The 23,513-nt window shown below is 39.2% G+C and overlaps 1 protein-coding gene across 2 annotated transcripts; it reads right to left on the bottom strand.

Moving 5' to 3' along the window:
- Positions 1-285: 285 nt before the first annotated feature.
- Positions 286-23,277, bottom strand: LOC119917654 (CSC1-like protein 2). Of its 2 annotated transcripts, none has more exons than XM_038738054.1 (24): positions 23,008-23,277; positions 16,673-16,891; positions 16,340-16,419; positions 14,640-14,684; positions 13,413-13,503; positions 13,262-13,299; positions 12,991-13,133; positions 9,912-9,963; positions 9,667-9,775; positions 9,493-9,563; positions 8,798-8,878; positions 8,556-8,679; positions 6,752-6,885; positions 6,510-6,647; positions 6,062-6,215; positions 5,804-5,910; positions 5,580-5,666; positions 5,399-5,464; positions 4,949-5,111; positions 4,544-4,649; positions 4,199-4,366; positions 3,960-4,075; positions 3,775-3,846; positions 286-3,298 (listed from the first exon to the last, which is right to left on the bottom strand). In XM_038738054.1, exons 2-24 carry the CDS (start codon positions 16,868-16,870, stop codon positions 3,119-3,121), a joined length of 2,523 nt encoding a protein of 840 aa, XP_038593982.1. In that variant the 5' UTR covers positions 16,871-16,891; positions 23,008-23,277; the 3' UTR covers positions 286-3,118. The 2 variants fall into 2 exon arrangements, with proteins under 2 accessions (XP_038593982.1, XP_038593983.1); XM_038738055.1 differs by having other exon boundaries at positions 14,640-14,681.
- Positions 23,278-23,513: the final 236 nt, after the last annotated feature.

Genomic DNA, 23,513 nt, shown 5'->3' with positions numbered 1-23,513 from the left:
TGGCCACAGTTACAGTATAATGGTGGTAAATACATAGTGTCAGACAAGTACAAGTGGAGAAGAGTTATAAAGCCAGCAAACTGAGGTAGTCATGTCAACAACATCTATCAACATTAGCCTCCATAAGCTGGTTGTACTAGACCAAATAAGGCTGTAGCAGTGAACTCCCAGAGCATATTGAATTGGACTGTAGTATTTTCTATCAATGTGTCTTTATATATATGTTGTCGTTTTATGTGACTATACCAGGGGATAATTAAAAATAAACTCTTAATGTTGACAAACTTGATTAAATACAGATTTATTGTTCAAAGAGCTGGGGGTAAAAGTATAGATATATACAGTATATATATCTGTTGAACAGACGGCCCTTCGGAAAGAAAAGTAAAATGAGACAGTCAAATGCTGCGATCTGCTAATGTTACTTTTCCTACCTAGAAAAATGTAAAGCACACAAAAACACAATCTAAGTGTGCACAGTTTTGAGATGCAGAGACATTTTACTACTCATGTCTGAATACACTAGCAGCAAGCTGAGAACCTCTATTAAAGTGTGCTTGGCTGTTTACACAAAACATTTATTTCCAGTGTGTCCAGCTGTCTATACAGATCTAAGGAAGACAATCTAAAATAAAATGATTCATCATGGAGGATTCCCAGACTATTTGGAATTAGCAAAAGACCACAGGAAATCATTGCAACCATCAGACAGACAAATGTACATTTGCACTCAATGAAATGCCATAACATGGGCTGGACACCATTAAGTTTTGTTATAGTATAAAACGTACAATTTCTGGTTAGCTATAATGAACCGTCCTTCTGGTGCTGTTAAAATACAGCAATCACATTATTACTTAAAACTGGGCTAGGCAATTTATTTCAGAAGCATTGTTTGTTACAATAAGCAATAAATCAAATGCTCAGACAAAAAACTCTGCCTAAGCACTTATTGCACTTAAAAATTTATTTTGGGGGAGTGGCTTTCAAAATCTGTCCGTCTTGCTAGTTTCTTTAAAATTACCTACCCCAGCTTTAAGCTACTTTCATCTTACCGAAGGTTGTGGAAATAACCTACATTCAGCATTTAAGTTAGTGTAAGACAAGATGATATTTTTAAGTATCTCCTGCAGAGCTGGACAGTACATGTTATTTTGACAGAACACATTCAGTTTTCAAGACATGTCAGAGGTATAAAAATGAAGAGGTAAAAAATATAAAATCACCTTATCATGACGAGAAGAGCACCAGACTCAATGGTGTCAAACAATTCTCTTGTATAATAATAATATAACCATGGACAAATTATGGAAACAGTTTAGGTTCATTGTTGTCGTCATCATGCCCTTCTCTGTCAATCATATAAGTGAAAGTAAGATTAGTGCACATTTCCCACAATGGTTCTCTGAGCAGCTGGGTAAATACATCTTTCATATTATGATCCAATTGTGATTGGTCTAAAGTGACAGACTGTAGTGGTACTTTTTCTGCAGCACTTTGCACCTTGCTTCACCAACACTTTTATGTTTAATGGGGCAGTTCATAGTGTTATCTTGACTAAGGAAGAAATTAAATGACAGAAACAAGAAGCTTGATAAATCCTGAGTTAGGTCATGACTGTGTTTCACATTGTAATTTGTTACTTTTGTTGTTACTTTTGTAAGTATGTGTTGTTGTTGTTTGTCTTCCTGATACCAGAAAAGAAGTTGCTTAATATGGTTGAGGCAGATCAGGAATATGTAAAACATTCAATCTGGTTGTTTCACGATTACTGTTGTTGTAGTATTGTTTTGCAAAGCTAGGACTTACTGTTATCAATAGGGGGAGGAGTGGGGGGGAGGAGTGGGGGTTAGTATTCAATAGCATAGATCTGGACCTCATCCACTGGTGTAACTCTCTTGAACAACTTAGACCTATATTTCATATGTTATAACCTAAATTGCGCAATTTGAGTTAAACCATCTACAACTTGGCATTGAGTACTGGCAAATGGGAAAGTGTAACCATGTTCAATGACTGCTGGAACTTACAATTTGCTACCTACATGATGAAATGCCTACATAAAAGTTAACATTGAAGAGGATCTGACAGAGAGCTGAGTGATAAGATCTAGATAGCCAATTTGTAAAACCAGTAGCCACCTAAACTGAATGCTAATTTCTTTATCTCTACCTCAAGACGTAAACATATGGACAAAAAGATACAAATGAAAACAACAAATAAAGAGAACTAGTCACAATGAGTATCATTTGAAACGGACCCAGAAAAAACCCAAAAGGCCTTTCTCTCCTTCTGATGAGCAACACAAAAGGACCAGCAGGCTCCTGGCCTCCAGTCCTCCTGCAGCAGCCAGGATTTCCCGCTACTGAAGGCAGCGTCAGTAGCAGCAGTCCAACAGCAGTCCCAATAAAGGCTCAGTGACTGAACGCCAATAAAATCATTATCAATGTAGTGTCCACAGTTTAGGGGTATATCATGCTTGATAGCATTTAAAAGCCAATGCCTACAAATAAATACTATGTCAAAAAAGGTATTTTACAAATCCAGAGTTTTGTAGCTGTACAGTGTAGAAGCGTCCAGGAGTGTTAGTAGGAATTTCTTTTTTTTTAAATTTTTTTATAAAGGCTTTTATGGAATTGGAAGAACTATTTTGAGACCATCACATCTGCACAGACCAAGCTATCTGGTGGGGTGGAAAACCTCTCCCTTGTTCTTCCCCTCCCACCAGCGGCTTATTTAGCTGAAGCATCTAGTGCAGACAATTAAGAGATATTGAAGGATTATAGAAAAATCCCTTCACCCTTTGAACTTGAAGGCATGCCATACTACAGTACCTTAGTGAAACTCGAGCTTATAGGACAGGTCCTCTCTTTCAAGTGCAATAATGTTAAGGGAATACAGACAGAATATCACTCCCCTTACAAGAAAAGGCGAACAATTCTTCATTTGTGCATTAGCGTCTTTCTTTCATGAGTCCATGTACAGTGTTTTGGGATGTGCCTCAGGTTGAGATGCTTTGGAGAACTATTGGTTCAGTTCTTAGATTAATTCACATATTCCGTACACTCCTCAAGTTAAACTTGGGGGGGTGGGTGGGGGGATTCTGTTCCAGGCAGCATCAGTGCCGCACTTCATTATCAATGAGGCTGTCCTCACCAGACTGGAAGTCCTCATTCAGGCCGTTTTCAACATTGATTATTTCCTCGTCCTGCGAGGACCCTTGGCCGTCGTCCTCGCCACTGCCTGAACCAGCCTCCTCTGAATTTGGGTCTTGAAGTACTTCAGCAATGTACATTTGCTGTAGGCGAGAAAATTAAATGTTTTAGAATTAGTTCTCTTTACAACAAAAAGGTTGTTTCTACAGGTCCTAAGTTTCCTGCACTTTTGACATTCAGTGTTCATATGAAGGAATCACTGACAAGACTTCAGTGACTATTTGAATTCTAAATCTGCTGATCATTTGAAATTCAAAATATAAGAAAAAAACCTTTAAACACACGGATTGTAATCACATACATAGCATACTGATCTTACTGTGAAGCCAACAGACATTAACAGTCTTTTAAGAGCAGATTAAGAACAGTTTTCCTTACAGGTGGTTTTGCCGGATCGTTTTATGTTCTTGTGTACACAGGAAGGTATTTTTCCTTTAAAAGCTGAAGGTATTTAACTGTTAAAATGTTAATTTGTATTCAGTAAATGCATAAAGGCAGCAGATATTTCCCCTGTGTGATCCTGAGGCTCATATTCTTTTAAAATAAACAGAAAACACACCGCCGTCTTGCTGGTGGCAGCAGTGCACACTGGACGCCCATTCTCCAACCCGTCCACGTCCTGGGTGTCAATCTAGGATCGAAAATATGCATTTAACATAAGCAGCTAAATAGAATGCTTGTCTGAAATACTGGTGAATTTAGAAAGCATAAACAATATGCATACAAGGGTGACTATGTTGTTACCTTGTAGTTGTGAGCACTGAGATATTTAAAATGTCCGAAGCAGACGTGAGAAAGGCAGATAATGATTGTGATGATCAAAACTACAAACGTGAACATGGATGTTGCGGCTGAAAACCCTGGGGGAAAGAAAGTGGAGGGACACTTATGTAACAGACCAAAGCGGCAGATATACACATTTGTAAATAAATTTGGGCACGTGTTAAGACATTAGTGGCCTCTAGATGGAGTCCTCATCTTACCCGAGCGAACAGTGGAGAAGAACAGAAGCCAAAAGAGACAGAGAATAGGAGCAGCCACCACTTGGTTGACTGCTCCAGAATGGATCTTCTTGTCCAGTTTGGATGGCAGATAGGCGTAGTACATGTTGTACCGGTCTGCTAAGTGTTTTAGCAGCATGTACATCAGTCCTGCACACAGAACAGAGACGAAACAATTAGTGGAACTAATCCAATTAAGCCTGATGATAAGCTTCAGTATAAAGAACACAACCCTGCCTTCTGGATGTTTCCCCTGCAGTCATTTAATCAGCACATTATCTTGATGTAAAACAACACTAATCCACCAGGGGTCATGGCAGAACTCACCAAAAGGGACGATGATTGGGCAGGTGATGCTGTAGGTCATAACCACGGTGAAGACGCACATCATCCAGGCGTAAGCTGCTCCAAACTGGAACTCATACGCTTGGTGCTATGAAGACACAATGACAGGATATTAAAGATATCTGAAATCTAAATCTCCTAATTTCAGTATTGACATCGCATGAAGCTGATTTACAAAATTATATATATTTCCTACCTAAAATCATAGCAAAGATTCCCATTTATTATGTAATTAATGACATTAAAGTTTCGTCTTTCTTATTTTTAGCTGCTTAATGTAATATAATTTGTCTCAGACAAATTACACTCGCTGTTATTTAATGAAACTACTATTTGGATTGTGGATCTATAAATTATTTCAACTTGATAAGCAGGGGACACACTAACCCTCTTGACATTCCTCCTCTCTGCTGCAGAGCGAGCCATGCAAAGGCGGATCATGTACATAAGTAGACCAGGGATCCTCAGCAGGTCCATGGCATTACCAATGAATGCAGATGCAATGACATAGTTCACGAAGAAGGCTCCATTGTCAGGAAGGAACACACACCTAAAGAGCAATGAAAAAAAGTCAGTATCACTAAAGACTGAAGTCACATTGATTGCATTATTCCAGAAGCCAATTTTATTCCAAATGAATTTAGGTATACAACATCTAGTTGGGGTATTACTAAATGCAGAATTACGTTTTACATTTAACTAGTTATGTTACCAAAGAAATTGGACAGTTTACGCTGTATATTTACAGCCTTTCATCCTATTCTGCTTTGTTGTGGGTGCGACAGAGCTGTAATAATAAGATAATAATAATAACGTCCATTAAATGATGCTACTTACTCAAATCTCACTTTAGCATCTGCTAAGAATCTTCTATCAAAAAGCCAGCGGAAGAAAACATCCAAACTGCAGAAATAGTAAAGACAGGCATCAGTTTAAATATTCAGGCACACAAAAATAAATGAATGCATAGCTTTACATTTCTTTGTGTTGCAGGGCAGAAATAAAGAACATCCTATACCTGCTGAGTCCCAGGGAGGGCAGCAACAGGACCATAAAGATCAAGAAAGTGTAGCATTTATGCATTGTGGTCCTATTCTCTCCTGACCTGTAAGGCCAAAGGACATGTTAACACATGTTCAAAAACAGACAGAGTGATCCTCAAACAACCCAAACCTCAAATGGGAATAAAGACAAAATTGCTGAATATGCTAAACTTTTAATGCCAGAATGCGTAAACCATACCGGGTCCAGTGAGCTTCAAAGAAGGCAGAGTAGTACACAATGGTTGGAAGTAAGGCAGAGAAGGACCACAGAAGGAGGGTGGGGAAGAACTGGGTGATGATTGGATTCTGGAGGACAGATCAGAGAGACATGGACACGTTGTGTCAAGAAATTGAGTGTATGAATTCTTGTGTCTCTGCAACAGCATGCAGAACTCCATTCACAAAAAGCCATACACAAAACCAGACAGAAAGCGGCTTTCAGTTTTTCATTACTCACATTTAGGTACTCCACTGGCTTAGTAACATTGAACTTGTCCATGGTGGAGATGATGATGGCCGGGGTGGTGAGGAAGAAGAGGAGGATGAAGAGGACAAGGTTGATGATCAAGCAGCGGAGCCACCAGGAGAATCCTCCCACTGACAGATGGTCCCTGTGGGATAAAGGCTGTGTAGCGGTTATATTGACACTGGGCAATTACCCGCAGTTATGGACACAGCTGGCAAGAAAACTGACACTGCAGCTCAAAAACCATCAACCATTAACATTTCTGGAGTGAGAAAGTCTCCTCAAAGTGGACTGAAGTCTAATTATTCCTCTATTCTGGCCAAATGTAACCAACATTGATGCAGTTATGTAATGAATAACAAAAAAAATAAATGTATAAAAAGTATAGTCAGCCCAGATTGCGGACAGAGTACTGTACATGACCTGAATGTGTTCTTACCAGTAGACATTTTGTGGATCAGGGGCGTAGCTGACAGTCCATTTTTGTGTGTGGAGCTTGGGGCTGAATTGAGAGCTCTTGGGCTCCCGACGGCAGTAACAGCCCTGACACTTGCAAGCATTAAAATCTTTCAAGATTCTGAAAAGAAGCATCCGCCCAAACAAAGAAACAGACAGAAATAATCAGTCGTTCAAAACCAGTGTCACAGATATACTTATTTAACCACATGTAAATGTACTTACGTGGCAGTTATGGACTCGTTCTGGAAGGTGACAAAGGCCATTCCTAGGGGCTTTCTGTTAACCCTTTCTCTCTCCTTCCTGTAGTCATCTTTTAGTTGTGCCTCCAGCTTGGTATAGTAACTCACTGCCTCTTCCTGCGAAGTACATGAAAATCTGTGATGAGTCTGTGATGTTTGCTTTTAGTTTAATCCTTATTGCCATTATCTCACATTGCAGTAACAGTGAATATCACTGTGTACATCAACACACAGTTTGATTAACTATATGATTATCGCCTAATGCAATTATATAAATACCAACTCAAATACAGCTAGATGAAATAATTGCACAAGATACTACACTCACTGCATGACGAAACCATGCACTAGGTTAGGGCTGGACGATATGGCCAAAAATGTTATCACGGTAAAAAGTTTCATATTTTTATATATGGATAATTATCACAATAAGTATCAAATCATTATTTCTTTCGAGTTTAAAGGTTGATTTTAGCTCCTGAGTGAAAGTTGAAGAAACCTGATGGTTATTTGTGGTTTAAACTTTTCTTTATGGTCAACACTTGATGCCAAACAGTAGATCACTTCACAAATCTGAGGTAGAACATGTGGAACAACAGTTACAATAAAATCTTTGTCAATAAATATGCTTGAGTAAAATTAAGTAAAAGCCTTTTCCCTCAACAAAATAAACATCTTACTAAAAAAGTAAGTCCTAATTTGTGTATGATTCAAGTGAATAAAATCAAAAAATTATTGAATATTTATTGAACATTTAATATACTGTTATTGAAGAAAATTATATCGCGATAATTACTGTTATTGTTTTATTGTCCAGCCCTACCCTTTGTTATGCAATAGTTTATTTTATTTTTTGAGGTTAGTTTGTACTGATTTTATTTATTTATATGCAAGGTGCACAAATTAAAGTAGTTTGAGAATAAACACTAAAATCATGCAGAGATTTTTTAAGAAAATGGTGAAATAAGAAATTAAGGAATAACCTACTATAAATAGGGGAATGTATTCTTAAAGAGGTGGCATTATGCTCATTTTCAGGTTCAAAATCCTATTTAGGGGTTATACCAGATCAGGTACAGCTGTAGGCTACATGTTGCCGACCAGGTTGGCAATTTGGACTGGAGCAAGAGTTTCAGAGTTGTGAGTTATTAATCTGTAACAAAAGTATCTTTCATCCATAAAGTTTTAACTGAGCTCTGTCTCTACATCACAGTAACAACTTTAAATCCATTGACTGCCTGGAGGGTAGCTAGTGTTTGGAAGGGAGAGGTGGTGTGCGCTGCAGTTCAGTGTTTTTTCACCGGTGTTTTTGAGGGCGTGTCGGACTAGCGTCACAAGAAAGGGAAGTAAAGGCTGGACTACAAATGAGCTGTTTTCAGGCAGTTCAGAGCAGTGTTTTCTGTGGGAGATAGCAACTCCCTTTGGGGTGGACTTTGGGCTTTTTCATTTTGCAAAATCAATAAAGGAGAGGGAAAAAGCCAAAAACCATAATACCACCTCTTTAAAATTTTCAAATGACAACTTTAGATTAAAGACTAAAGACTGTTATTTCTAACAGTTAGCACAACAGAGCACCGTGAGTGAACCAAAAATAGCGGCTACAATACATAATATCTAATTGGATGTGGTTTACTAAGAAATGTGGTTCGGTGGCTATTCTAGAAAGCAGGAAATAGACTGTTAAAATCAGATCTTATCTTCCCCTCAAAAATGCTGTTATTATCAGCTTGTAAACAAGTTTCAGGAGTGTGTTGTTTTGAGATAAAGCTGCGACATGTCCGTCTAACCTGCTCACAGCCTTTGATAATGCAACAGCAAAGGTGTCCACAGGGCTTTGGGTTGATCATGGTGGCAATATGCTCCTTGGCCTGCAGGTCAAGAAAGAATTTCTTGCTGCGCTCTGTCTTCTTCCTGCATGCAAAACATCACTTGCGTCAGACTGAAGGACTATTTAACTGAAACAAGCTCAGGTCTAGAGCCAACGAGAAATTTCACAATGTACGCCCCAAAATACTACACAGTCATGCACCTTTCAGAGTTGAGATACATCAGCCTGGCCACATCGTAACAGATACGAGCTTCCAGTACAGTGCAGCTTTCATACGCCTTCCTAAAAGAAGGGCAGGGAGGAAGAAAGTAAACAACTTTATGAGTTCAAAAAAGGCACGACATGTAGACATATTAAAATATTAACATATTCACAACAGCAAAATAGATGACATTTATTTCTCAACCACATTATAATAACTATGGCACACGAAAGGGAAGAACCCGACATCCACGAGCAGCAAAAGGCTTTCATAATTTTTCCTTGTCATCTGAAGTTTCTTTCTTTTGTACTCGAGTGTGGAGGCCTTTATGCAGCGCAGGAGCAAATACAAAATGTTGGTTAATACTATTTAGCTGATCAGGAGTTGAGCCAAACACCCCCTCCTCAGTCTTAGACCATCTTGACACATGACTTGCATGATCCTGCTCATCTGGCATCTATTATGGATAATCACACATATAGGCCTATCATTGTCTGATCCCAGCCATATGGGCCAGGACAAGACAGCTGCTTCTAAAAGGAAAAGGCATGACTCTCATACACCTTAATACAGTTACTGCACAGTTTACTGCCATGTCGACAGAGCAGCGTACCGTTTTATAAGCAGACAGATTTAAGCATTGGTAGATGTGAACAGTGGAGCCCAGATGTCAGTGATCCTAAAGAGTGCTTACTCAAAGTGTTGCTTTATTTCAATCTCCTCTGCGTATTTGGAGATTCCATTGACAAATAAAGTGCGTTTCACCTGTATGGAAATGAAGACAGGGGAGTAGTTACAAACAACATTCAGAACTGTGTGTAATCAAGGAGTTTATAGAACAGCTATTTTCTGAAACCATCTCACCCACCAGGTCATCCTCCTTGTAGTGCATTTTGGAGGTGTGCCGTCTCATGCTGTAGACCGTCAGTAACAGGTAGAGAAATGCAAAGGTGGTGTGAAGCCACAGTAGTGCATTACTGGGAAAATAAAGGGTAAAAAGTATTTAGTCAAAGCATTAGAAAGGGAAGAGTCAATGTAAGGCTTCAAAGTACAGTACACACACACACACACACACACATAAATATAATAAAGTGACATAGTAAAATTACTCACTTAGCATCCAAGTTTGCTATAGTGGTCCGCCCAAAACTATAGGCATCGTTTTCTGTAGAGAAAAGTAAAAGAAACAGCACAATTACTTGTCAGTCACCAGGAGTCCTGCACACTTTCAGCTCACTTTGGCTAACTCCATAAGCATCACCGCTTGAGGGTTAGGGTAGCTGTCAGTGTAGCCAATGAATATCCCTGACGCTGAGCGTCCATGAGTGAATTAATCCACTGGCCAGTATACGGACCCAAATATCATGTTGTCTGTAGAGCATCATTACTCTCCAACAATTTAAGCAAGAGACATGCCTTTTTTCCTGTTAAACTAGAGTGAACAGTGCTAACCGGCAAGCTGTTTGTCAATTTTAGCCATTTCCTTCTGTCAATAAAGCTAATATGAAAAGTTGTGGAGAGTCTCACTTTTTGCCTAGCGCATTGCTCATTCATTCTTTTTGTCTGGCTCAAGTGGGTGACGTGACAGCCAATCAGAGTGTCTGATTCAGATGCTTGGCTTTTTATTCTTTTAACGGGAGACAGGATTTTTCTGAGCTCAAAGTAGATAAGTTGTCAAAGTTTATTGTAATGAAAGAGAAAGATACATAGACATGACAAAGCAGTATTATAGTACAGTTGAGCATTTGAGCTTACGACCCTGCACTTGAGTCCTGAGGACTAGAGGAGTTTTAGGGATGTGACCGGTCCTTATGAGGAAGTAAGTAGTGCTATTATGAAATGATCCAAATTATGATGGATTATGTAGGCTACGGAGAAGAGAAATGTCATTTTGGATTGTTGATCTATTTATTGTCTTTGCGCAATAGGACACCATTTGCACTTCGAGGTTTTCAGACAGACCTACAGTATCTATATAATGATAATTATATTATATATATATATATATATATATATATTTTTTTACTGTCATATACCGTTTTTATCCCCATGAAATGTCAGAAAGGTATGAAAAGGCCTAGCAAATAGTAAAGGTGAAATAAACCCCTCACTATTTACACAATAAAGCTATATAAATAAACATTATTATTATTATTATTATTATTATTATTATTATTATTTTATCCCTCCAGAAATCTGCCTTTATGTTGGTGAACAAAGATTATGGGAGTGTTTTGATAGAGGGTAGGAGGGTTATGCCACTGGGGAAGTGTGTTTGTTTTGAACAAGGCTTTGAAAGGCTGTGAAAGTAAAATAGTATGAACTATTAGTTCATTATTTATCTGTTCTATTAACCATGAGGTGTCTTTGTCTATCTTTGGTAATGCTTAAGAATGTGCAGATGAGGCCCTCACAGTGGGGTGTGGAGACATCACGGTAAGTGAAAACAGATGTTCTTGTACATGAGTTTAGGTGACGTCAGAGCATGCAGTGTTTCTCATATAGACTTTACTTGGGCGGGTCGCCCAGGTAAATTAACACCCGCAAGGTACATTTGGCGACCCATTCTAGCATTTTGTAGAGAAACATAGAGAGAGGTGTTATCTACTATAAGGGTAACAGGACACAGACAGGTGGATATTTTCCATGCACGACCAGGTAAAGCAACAGTGAACACACCAGTGCATGGGCCACTTGGTAAATTATTGGTTTTGATAAGCTACGTCATTAACAAGCCTCCTCCACATGCGGCACACCTGCTGCTGTAAAAACTGAATCACGGGTGGAAAAATCCAAAAGATGAGTTCTGTGTCTTTTCAGCGATTTTATAAAACATACTGCTGGTGGTGAAAGTCAGCAGAGCAGACACATACAGAGAGAGAGAAACCGAAAGAGGTGGGGCAAGTGGTGTGTTTGCAGTAAGAGACCAGCTTTATATGCATGAGTGCGATGAAAAGAGAATTGAAAGGAAAAGCATGGTGTCCAGATTCAAGTAGTGAGTCAACACTAAAAGAGTAGAGTGGAGAATATACAGTAGGAGGAAAATTAAGTAGAATTAAAATGGCATGTACTAGAAACAGAAATACACCCCGCTGGAAGCAATTTCCACAACACTAATGAATTATTATTATCCCTTGAAATAGTCATTTTAATTATTTATTTTCATATGTTACAGTGTGGATGCTGACAAGGCAGCATAGTGGAAGGAGGGGGAGAAGGAGGAAAAGAAGAAGGCTGTCTCCCCTCACCAAACACAAATATCCCCCCTCCAGATCCAGGAAGAAGACGCATTAGGGATATGCACTGGCAGGGGGTGAAAAAAGGATAATTCCTGGCCAAAAACACACTGCCCATAAAATGGGTATACCTCATAAACACAAGATGCTTCAAATGACTTCTAGAACAATCCAAACAAAAGTGTGCAACTTTCTATGTATTTCTTTAGATATTATAGTTTGCAGGGATGTTTTCAATAAAAATAATAAAGTAAAAAAATCAAGTTCTGTTTTTTGTTTTGTTTTATGGGCTAATACCCCCATTTAGTGTATAGAAGTCTTTACAGAGTGAAAAATATAATTAGCTGAGGTTGAGCTCATGCTGGGGATGTTGAAACTTGATTTTTTTTTTTAAACTGACAACTTATGTAAACACACCTGTGTTTACATAAGGTCTCAGAGAGTTAATCTAGTTTTCTGTTTATGTTAGGCCATGGCGTTAGTCAGCAGTACCACAGAAATAAAAACTTATGGAATACAGCATGCAGGCTCCATGTGAAACCATTTTGTCAGAAGAGAAAAAAAGTCTATAAAAAAAAATGTCTATAAGTGCACAAAGTTAAGTATAATTAATTCAACATATTTAGTTGGTATGTTCTAATCTTATTATTACACAGAATAAAACCACAGTACTGCAGATTATACAGTCCTATACGTATCTTTAAAAGCCTAGACACTAGAGAAGGCTGCAATGCTTCATAAAGTTTTGTTCATGGGAAGGCAGTTTTAGCCAGAAGAAAGAAAAAGCACAAAGACAAACAAAATAAGAGCATGAAAAAAAAGATTTAAAAAATACACCAGCAAAAACAAACATAATGGCGAGTCAGTATCACCTAGTCAAATATTGCAAAACTGAGAAAAAAAACTACTCTGTACATTTCCAAGGATCCTCTGGTAGTACGTTTCAATCAACTCACCAAGTAGGTTTCCCGAGAAGTTAACAGGCAAGATGATGCCCACAGACAACACGCCCGCCACTACCAGCAGGCCAATGATGTGGCGCTGAAAGGACAGGTAATGTACTGCATCCTCACCACACTTCTCCCTTATCTCATCATCCCTACACAGAGAAAACACCAGCAAAGTGAACTACTTAAGAGCGATTCACAACAGAACAATTTCACATCCAGTTCTATTAGTGTTCCACCAATTTCTCTTATTTCTAACATGCTGTGTAGATTAACTCACTTGATGCGGAAGATGGCAGTTAGCCAGGAACAGAAGCCCTAAAGAGAAGAGAGAAGAAATGAAGGTGGCCAGTTATCACATGCAACACACAGAGAGTATCTTACATGAAATTTCACTATATTACATCCTGTAAGAACAGTGGCATACTCACTGTGTCTCTCTGATCAATGTCCACAGTGCTGGAAACTGAGGTGAGGCGCTCATAGCGTTCTGTTGTCTCTGATGTCATGGCAGAGGCCACGCTGTATGCAGAAAACAGAACACGCAGCATTTGCATGATGTTACAGAGGTACCTATCATCACCACATACCATAAGGAGATGTAGGTTCTTTTTGCCTCAGGACAGTGGGATTACCATCAGTATCGAAAAGTTGCCAGCACAAAACACACGCACACTAACACACTCCCTGAAATGGACTGAAGAGATTCACCCCTGTTTATCCTGTGTGGGCTGGCGACAGGATTCAAGGTAAGAGGAAGAATCTCTGTAGCCATATTTCATGCACTACAGTACAATACACAATCACTGTCAGAGGAAAGGTTGCGGTAAAAAGTTAGAAAGCAAAGCTCTACAGAGAACAACATTCACAGAGGAAATAACACAAACCCAGCGATCCTCAAGTGGCAGATTAATAGAGTTTGTCCCGCAGAGCCACAGATTGTCCTGGACATAACTCAGCAGCCATACCTTTTTGTATACAAATTTGACTGCCCTCTCCTGGAAGCTCATGTCAGGTCAATTTACACATAATGGGAAAATATGAAGAGAACCCAGGCTCTGCTAGAATTCCAGGGTTGGTTCAGTGTTTAATAATACATAAAAGGATTCCAGGGCTCTAAGAGATCTCAAATGGAATGAGGAGAGAGCCTGCGGCAGTAATCCACCGTCAGCCATCCTCTCGCACATTCCTGTGAGAAGTCGGAATGGCTCATCACAGCTCCAGCAGACAGGATATACTGTAGGTGCACCATGTTAGGGCCTGTCTATGAACAGACAGGGAAGCATTACCTCTCCCTGTAAGCATCCTGTCTGTGCAGCTCATGCGGTGCACTCACACAGATCTAGTCCGCACTTCATAAAGAGGTCAATACACAGATTAGCACACACAGATCTGATTAGGACAGTGACAGAGGACAGGGACACCCAACAGCAGAAATACAAGAGTGACATGGAGAAGGAGAATAATTAGGAGCCCGGCACTGGGAAACGCCTGGAGGAGGAGGAGGAGGAAAACTACACCATCAAGTGTGGAAAAACAGGATGAAACCCACAGTTGCCTGGGCAGAGTGGACACGGGTTATGACTTAGGTTAACTACAGAGAGAAGAAAGGAGAGAAGAAAAAGAAAGTGAGTCTACAATACGGAGAGATAACATACTATTCCCGATCATCCAGGCGACTGTAACGTTGATCCATTCTTCTGCTGAAAAGAGAAGCAAAACAAAGCCATTCAGCTTAGTTAAGAGGAAATAGCCCATTTGGCCAGTAAGGGTGCTGGTTCAGAAAAAAAGTGGGAAAGCATATTACATCACAGGCATACCAATGAAGGTTTGTGTTCATTCTGGTATACATCATCCAGCCGTATAAATGCATTTATGGCCTATGGTATAATAACCCTTTCTTTCATTTCAGCTTAGAGTAATGGCTTATATAGCTTGAACAACAGACACATTACATTTATACGCCACTTCTGTAGGATATATAAACAAGCTTCCAAGTAAGGTTACATTCACGTTTCAGATGTAACAAGAATTTAAAAGACAGACGCTCAATCTCAAGTCAGCACAGTGTAATGAGGCAACAAACTACATTTTGTCTGTTACAAAAGTGTCCCATGCTGCTGCCCCCCTCCCATCCTCCCACCATGCCGCAACCCCATTCTCAGCTCACATGCAGCTGCAAAAATAGTGAAGCTGCAACATCACACAAACACAGTGGGGGGATGTAGGTGATGGAGCACTGTGTCATGTACTTTCCTGGGTTCACAGTCAGAGAGGTCTGTAGCGTCTGATCTCCCTCTCTCCCTAACTTGATCCTCTTGTTTTACCTCATGGAGAAGCGGTTTAAAAAGGAGCAGTGGAATCAGCCTTAGTTGACAGGCGCCTCTTCGGCTGCTTCCACAACTATTCTCATTATTTGATCAGTGTGCAGACATCAGTCTCAAAGTATCCCAATATATCTGAAAGCATATCATCATATACTAATGGGGAATAAAGTCCATGGGGCTTAGATGCAGACATTATTTAAAGTGGTGTGGGAAATGGATCTAAAGGGGTATTTAAATTAAGCAAATACATTTATTAATCATGTGTTTCTTCTTACTCCATTTCAGGCTTATTCCAACAGCAGTCTGGCCTTTCTATCTCAAAAAGCGAACAAAGCATGACCTTGTCAGAGTGCGTTATTGCCATTAAAAGGAAAACTGCTGACACTGACTTCCTGTCTGGAGTTCCATCCTTGTGATGTCTGCTTCTGTCGAAAAACTGACTACACCATCAGAACAAGAATACTGAATTCATCAACTAGCATCCCGAATTAACAGCCACCAAGTGCCAAACTACAGACAAAATGTGACTTTGGCAGATCATTAAGAGTCACCAACCACAATGGCTAGTCCCTCTTGAGAAACCAAAGTGAATGCCAACAAGGCACCCTTTGGTCTTAGGCTTTTGTCCTTGTTGAACACTGTAAACTTTCTAATTATAGGCAAATCATATAAATGCCTAAAAGCTTCCTGCTACACTGACGCTACAGAATGCTGTCAAAAAATGTCTCCTGCAACAGCATGCAACCAGCCTGACATCACATGGATCAATTATCCAGATGTCCAACAGTGTGTTTGCAAACTACTATGTTAGAGAGAGGGAGTATTTTTTAAGTTAACACAAAGTAACAAAAACAGTGAGTGAAAAAAATGTAGAGTTAATTATTTCAGCTGGTAAAAATGATACTTTTTACATGTGTAAAGAAACTGTACATCAGTGCATGTTGGCTTTCCTGGACTAACTACCTGACTAACAAGTCAGTCCAAAAGCCTTGGTTCTGACCTTCAACTCTGGACCACTGCGTTTTAGTTACCTGTCAGCGTCAGTCACCAGGGCCAGGCGACCATAGTCCCATGCTACTTTTCTCAAGAAGGAGAACACAAACAGCAACACCTAGAAGTACAAAATAAACAGAGGCTGTCAACCTCTTGTCCCTTTATTTACATTAGAGACTTACTGAATAAAATATACACAACTGCTTTAAGGTGTTTATTATTTAAAAACACATTCCTGGAACAATTTTACCTCAGTTCCAAGGGTTGTAAATAAAACACAAGATTAAAAGACTTGGATATATTGTTGAATGGTGCAATTGGTATTCATCAGCTGTAACTGGGCACCCCATTTGACGGTAAGAAGGACTCACCAAGAAGCACATAAAGTCAAGGGCAAGGACAGTAGGCACCCCACCAAAAGGCAAGCCCTGGAGCACTGTACTGCGAATTCGGGCCGAGTAACAGTAGTCCTTGGAGGTGGAATTGGGCTGCGGCGTCGGACAGCTCTCTGAATTGGAGCATCCTTGCACACCCCAGATGGCCATTATTAATATCAACACTCGTTGCATTACTCACTGCATGTTGACAACCTGTAAAGAAGAGACAAAAGTATTATAACACTAAGATGTCTGTGAAGATTCTCAGTCTTCCAGGTCATAGTTAACCAAGTCAAGGGCAACTGGACTTGGTTGAAGATACTTGAACAAATTTCACCTCTCATCAAAGAGGCTTCTTCTTCTTTCTTTTCTTCTGACTGGCAGGGAATCCTAGCTAACAACGGTCGTTCAGACTCGGCCTCAGGTGACTCAAACGACCTTAATGACTGTTGTTACAACAGCCAGGAGCACTAACGAACCAAGCAGTACACATCACCTTGATGACGCCCCAGTCAGTCAGAACTGAAGAAGCCTCTTGAATTAGAGGTGAAACGTACCCTTGAGTTTAACCCTCCTTGTTATGTTATAACACGTAGTATGTTAATTATTACAATTGCATTTTAGCGTGTCTATTTAGCGTGTCTATCAAGGACAAATTCCCTCCCCCAGTACTAAGATTGAAATAACTTGAAAGCACACGTCATATGAGACTTGATATGGTAATGGTAACAATGTTCTGTGCCTATCTACTGCAGCTGACATTTTTGTCTTGTCATTACTCACATGCTGTTTTGACCACAAGCATGTCCACGTGTTTTAAATCATTTTACACTTTCCATTCGTTGTTTTAACTACTATATGTGGCAATGACAGTTTGCATTGTTCTTAATTTAAGGAAAATAACTATACTCTGAACACTTAAGTGTTCAAGTACTGAACAGGTAATAGGCAATTCCCCAACCCCTTTCACTCAACAGAGAGCAACCCTGGTATCCCATTGGAAGTATTGAAGTCTAATATTCACTCTCCTTTTAGTTCTGATTCTGTCCCACACATTTTAAGAAATAATTGGGTCTTTAGCTTGTAAGATGTTCAACTTTATTTTTCATTTTGTCTGAAGGCAGGTGGTGTACACTCAGCCTGCCTGAGCTTGTGAGATGAGTGACTCAACCATACAGTCTATGTTGAGTTGGAAGTACCCTGACAAGTCAGGCTCAACAAATGTGGCCTGTTGGGATAAGCCTTACATTGGCTATGTAGGCTCTGTTACTTTCACCTTTCCTTCAGGTATCTGATGCATTAACATCTAAACACTAGAGAAGGGCCTCACTGATCTTACAGTTTACTACCAATCTTAAAGATTCAGACTAACTGTAAGTCCAGATCTTTCAGATCTATCCTGATCTACAGGCTATCACATTTTAAAGGTTTCATATTTCACTCAGGCTGAATGAAGGGCTTGGAGAAACTGCGGAGGTGTTCTGGTGAGTGCTGGCGAATGTGTTTGCACAGTTGCACTGCTATACTTGTGCCCTTCGACCCACTACTACCAGCAGCATTCACGATGCTGCTCATCTGCCCTAACACTAACTCATTTATCCGCTCCCTGGAATGCTGTGACATCAGTGGAGAGGGACGCAGCCAGAGCTGAACAATAAGCCGATAGAGACTACAGGGTTCAAATGGACCGGCCTCAACCCAAGGAGGACACAACATACCCCCCTGTGCCTTCAACAACACTGCTGCACATCATGGACCCACTGCCTCAGTTCAGACTGTTTAACATTCACCAACACCAACATCTTGAAAAGGACTTTTCAAAAACAACTTATTATAAACATCTAAGTTGCTTATAATTCAGTAGGCCCACCTTATGGTTGCAATTTTAGTGTATCTTTTGAATTTACACCATATCCATCTATAATTGTCAGGACTCAGGAATAAAATAATATTTGAGCTAAACATTTGGTTAGGTATAATGTATTTCATGCTGTGTTTAGCGAATACTTGTTGTTTTGTTGTCGTATATTACAGTTCAAAGTTAAAATAGCCTGTAAGAGCTGCCATTAGAATCCAAGAGTCAGCTGTTGAGAAAAGCATGGCTTTTATGGCCTTTGATGTCGGAAAATCAAACATAAAAGGCAATAAAAAAAAGAGTTTGGTTTCACATTACCACAGCTTTGAAAAATACAAAGACAACTTTCTATCCAATTCTCTACACTTTACATTCACAAAAGGTACTGCAGCAAGAGTTTAATCAGTCTTTGAGAATCACTGTTGAGGTTCCCTTTGACCCCTTTATTGTGCAACTGATAAGAGCACTCATGGTGAAGAAGAGCAACTAAAATCAAATTAAAAATAAAATGTGTCATTTGCTTTTACTTTACAGGGGTTGGAAGCAATAACACGAACAACTGACAATTAAATGCAATAACACTGCGATAAAAGTCTTCTATCTTTTTGAGGCTTATAACTGATTGGCAGAGTAGAGCCGAGTCAACAGCTCTTTGATTCCAAACTTGAGCTGGTATTTATTACAGGTTTGTATAATATTGTCAGATCCTGGTATTTTATTCCCAACCTGTGTTTTAACCTTTGCCTTTAATTTGTTTTCCTAGCCATGTGTCCCTGTTTAGGGTGCCCTGTGGGCTTTTCTTGTCAATAAACAAAGGTCATGTTTACATTCAGAGTTTCTCAATACAACGCACTGTGTGCATCATTGAGGCCCATTGTGCATTATATTTTAAATTGTCAGTTGTTTACACCCATGTTTACTTGCTTGCAGCCTTCTACTACACTGCCTTTGTTGCTGCATTTGTACATTGGCAGACACATGCTAGTGTGCCCTAGCATGACTTTATGTGCATGCATGATCCAAGCAAAACAGGGACCAAGGTTGTCTGTTCAAAGCATGATACATGAATACATGACTCCTGATAGCAATCAAGTACAACTTAGACAGAACATCTCATCTTAAATAGTAAATGACATATTGAACAATAGTAAACATAAACATTATCCCTCAAATTTAACACCAAGGTTTTGTTTTCTGAAATCAAATCCACTTTCTAAGAGAGTGTTGTCAGCTTCAGGCAATATTACCTTCATTCTGAATCATAAACATTGTTTAAAGCCTATAGCTACAACCTGAAAAACAAAATTTAGGCAGCATGACAATAAAATAATACTTTGCAAGTGATATAGATTAAGCCCAGATGAAACAAGGGGTATATGTTGTGTATTTTGCTAATGCAATCTGCTTTCTATTTTAATTATACAACTTAAAAATCAAATGGATGTTTCTATGCCTTTAGTGCAACAGGCAACATTGCAGACAAAAGTCTTTTATTTCAATTCCAATGTCTAGAACAATTTTTAACAGCACTTTGAGATTACAGCATGACTCAGCAGCACAGAAATACTGTGCCACCTTTCCTCCTGATGCTAGTTGCTATGGTACCATCAGTCTGGCACAAGTCCTCAAAATACAAATAAACATAAAGGGGATGAAGGCAGCGGGGGAGAAAAGCCCATGTTTCTCAATTTGAAACTCAATCTAGACTGAGTCTACTATTATATACTACTCTACAGCTTAAGCAGGCAAAACAATGTGATTTGTCTAATTGTCTGGGATAATATATGGGTTTTTTTTAGTTAGACAAATATCAGAGCAAAATGTCTACCAAGACAAAGGAAAATGTCATAAAATAAGGTGCCTCATTCAAGTTTATGCAGCTGCATGTTCATTACATGCCAATAACAGAGTTGCAAATCCTTTTCTACTGTTAAGTGCACCTCCACCTTAATGCAACTGGCCTCTGAAACTGCACAACACTAATGTTTTCTATCTACAATGAGCAACAGTACACATATTCATGACCTTCCATTAAAATCTACATTGTTTTCTCTGTGTGTGAGTCATTATTCCTTTAATCTTCATAAGTTCAATATTTAAACAGGCTTTGTTGAATGCTTAAACACAGTGGGTTATGAATTAGGTTAGTTGCTGTCGAGCAACACCAATTTGATATGCCCCACCTAGCTTTCCCAACTAAATTAAAGTTTAATTGGTTGTTCAACTCTTATACACTATCCTATAATCCAGATCATTTTTGGAAACTTTCAACGTTGTATATAATTTATGTTCAAGGGTTTGGTTAAGTCAAACCTAACACTCCTTGCAGGAAAGATATAAGCAAATTTTTGAAATTCCACTTCCACTAACATTTCTACTAAGATGCCCTTTTGTACTTCTAGCTAAAAAACAAAAACAACTCAGTGGCAGATATTTACAAGTGTTGGTTCAAAACAATAACCCCATAAAGGCTTTACACAAACAGTTTGCACATTATTTTCACACACCACAACTACATCTAGGCCTACTGTACAGGACAAAATACTTCAACTCTCCATCAACACCTTTTAAAAGTTTGGTGATAAACTTATCAGCATTTAGAAAACAAGAAATTAAAGAATTAGCAGACACTACAGAAAGAAGATGCCCGCAAAACCTGGCCTACATAGGCAATAATTAATTTCCACATACATTTGTTCAAATGTAATCAAAATGTACTTGCAGGTCAAAGTATTAACACTGTATGTAGACATTGTCCTGAATCCATAATTACCCTGTTCGTCTTGTGAATTCACAAACCTGCTTCATATTGTAACACATGTGCATTCTGCTTCACAACAATAGCAAACTTGGCATTAATCTCCAACAATGCTGATGGCTGATAATGCAGATTTGCACACATTAGCCTTGTTGGTATTAGCCTGTAAATCATTGACAACTGTTCAGTGCCTGAGCTTTGATTATCACAGATTAAGATCAAATCAGAGCACGGTTTCATGATCCTGTCACAGCATTTACATACAATTAAGACCACTAACGGTAGAAAAAAAGGAAATGAGGAATAACTTTTAATGTTGTAGTTCAAATAAAAGTGTCTTCCCCTGCTGACACAGATTTGTGTGTGTTCAGCATTTGTAAGTCTAAAAAGGTTTACAATGAGATTTTGCCAACATTAATAATGATAAATTAAAGTTGATGCCAATGATAAAAGACTTATGTTAAAAAGGAGACAAGTGCACCTAGTTTATAATCTGAAATCTTCCACATAACACAGGGTTTTAATCACTGTTCTCCAAATCCAATGAATTACGTTATCTCTGTAAAAGTAGTCTTACTACTGTAATTAAATTGTCCCTTCAAAAGACTGGGGTTTGTGTTTGGTTGTAAAGGGAAGCCTGAGCTGATTAAAATCTAAAAGACCATAAACAGTTATTCAATCGGTTAACTGATTTAGTGATTTATAAAGTAATAATACCACAAACTACGGGCAATTTTAAGGTATCATTTTAGATTCAGCTTGTTATAGGCATTTGCCATCATTTTTAGGATTTACAGATGCAATGATTGACTGATGCCACTGAACATTTAATCTATTCAAAAATGGTAAATCCTTTCTTTTAGCATGGTACGAGGTAAAAACATGATTCATGAAATCACAAATACCCTCTGAATTTAGGCCAGGAGTCAAGCTAGTGAGATCTTTTGTTTTTTTTAATCTTGTATGAATCTGGTCTGAGCAGAAGTAGCTATGTCATGACCACAATATTAAGACAGCCAGCAACAGCCAGCTCACGTTTATCCCTTTATAGGCTATGCACTAGTCACCAGCCCATGATGAAGTCCATGCCAGTGAATCCAGCACAGTTTAACCTGTTACTGTCAATCCTACAGCTAAATATGCAGAGATTACCATAGCTGCATTATGTAAAGTATCTTCTAGCTTCCTTTCGTCCACGCACAAGCAATGTCCCATCAGCAGAAAGCAAAGTTCCAAACAGCATTCTAGATTATTTGAAAAATATTCTGTTGATCTACCTCATCATGAATAACTTAGCAGAACATGATTAGTGACTAAACAACAAAACAAACATCCAACCACCAGGCGAACTTAATCTGGGGCTTGTGGCTCGAGTGTGGTAAATAATTAAATAAGAATGAATGCCACAGTAAACTGTTAAAACAAACCTAGAATCCTCACCATGAACTACTTCTCATTTGCTGCTTTTATTTAATAATGCTAACTTCCATTAGTTATGGAAACTAGTTCACGTTGCCACTGTTAGTTAGCTTTAGCCTCGTACGCTAACATCAATGATAACGGGCTGCGTTTACTCGTTTATTGCTCTGACAGCAAACATAAAGTTTACCAACGAAATGGCTCCCAGTTAGCTGTCGCGACTGTAGAGAACAACCAACACGTTTGTTGTCAAAATACCAATAAATGCAGAGTTAATAAACGAGAAAAACAACTTACCTTGCTATGATACGCAGCAGGGGCAGAAACTAACACAATTAGCTAATGTGAGCTAACTTAGCCCCTCGATATAGCAGGTAGAGACTATATAATGACTGTCGGCAAATTTCCGCATCAAATAGATTTCGTTTAACCTCCCCGTCCACAAAGGGTAAAGTTAACAAGACGGGGCAAGTCAGTCAGCCGGTGTATCTGTTAGGAATGGCAGACAAGTCTAAGCCGCTTCGGTTCAGGGCTGTGTCTGTGTCAAGCAGTTGAACTGTCCCGACCAGTCCAACGGGGAGAGCGTGACGTAAACAGAAGTAGATAGTACAGAGAGACGACACATCTCAATGCGCCATGATCTTCGCAGAATTTTCAGCGGTGCAGCTTCTAAACTTCTCTATTTCTATACCCCCCCCGGCGCGTTTGGATGCCGTGTACAAAGTTATAAACAAGCTAACCGGGGCCGGTGTTACGCCTGGTTTTGCCTGCCTGCACCTCCAAATACTGCTTTTACACGCTAA

The sequence above is a fragment of the Micropterus salmoides genome, unplaced genomic scaffold (genome assembly GCF_014851395.1).
Source record: "Micropterus salmoides isolate LMB-PRFRI ecotype aquatic unplaced genomic scaffold, ASM1485139v1 Ms_hic_scaffold_22, whole genome shotgun sequence".
In the NCBI taxonomy this organism is placed as follows: domain Eukaryota; kingdom Metazoa; phylum Chordata; class Actinopteri; order Centrarchiformes; family Centrarchidae; genus Micropterus; species Micropterus salmoides.
Note: the sequence above shows the minus strand (reverse complement) of the source record. Positions and strands in the feature narration are given on the sequence as shown.

Coding starts and splice junctions, on each gene's coding strand:
- LOC119917654 (XM_038738054.1), bottom strand. CDS start 16,870: ATGCAACGAGTGTTGATATTAATAATGGCCATCTGGGGTGTGCAAGGA. Junction 6,216..6,509: donor GATCCACAAAATGTCTACTG/GTAAGAACACAT, acceptor TTTATCCCACAG/GGACCATCTGTCAGTGGGAG. Junction 3,299..3,774: donor CTGCCACCAGCAAGACGGCG/GTGTGTTTTCTG, acceptor TCTCGCCTACAG/CAAATGTACATTGCTGAAGT.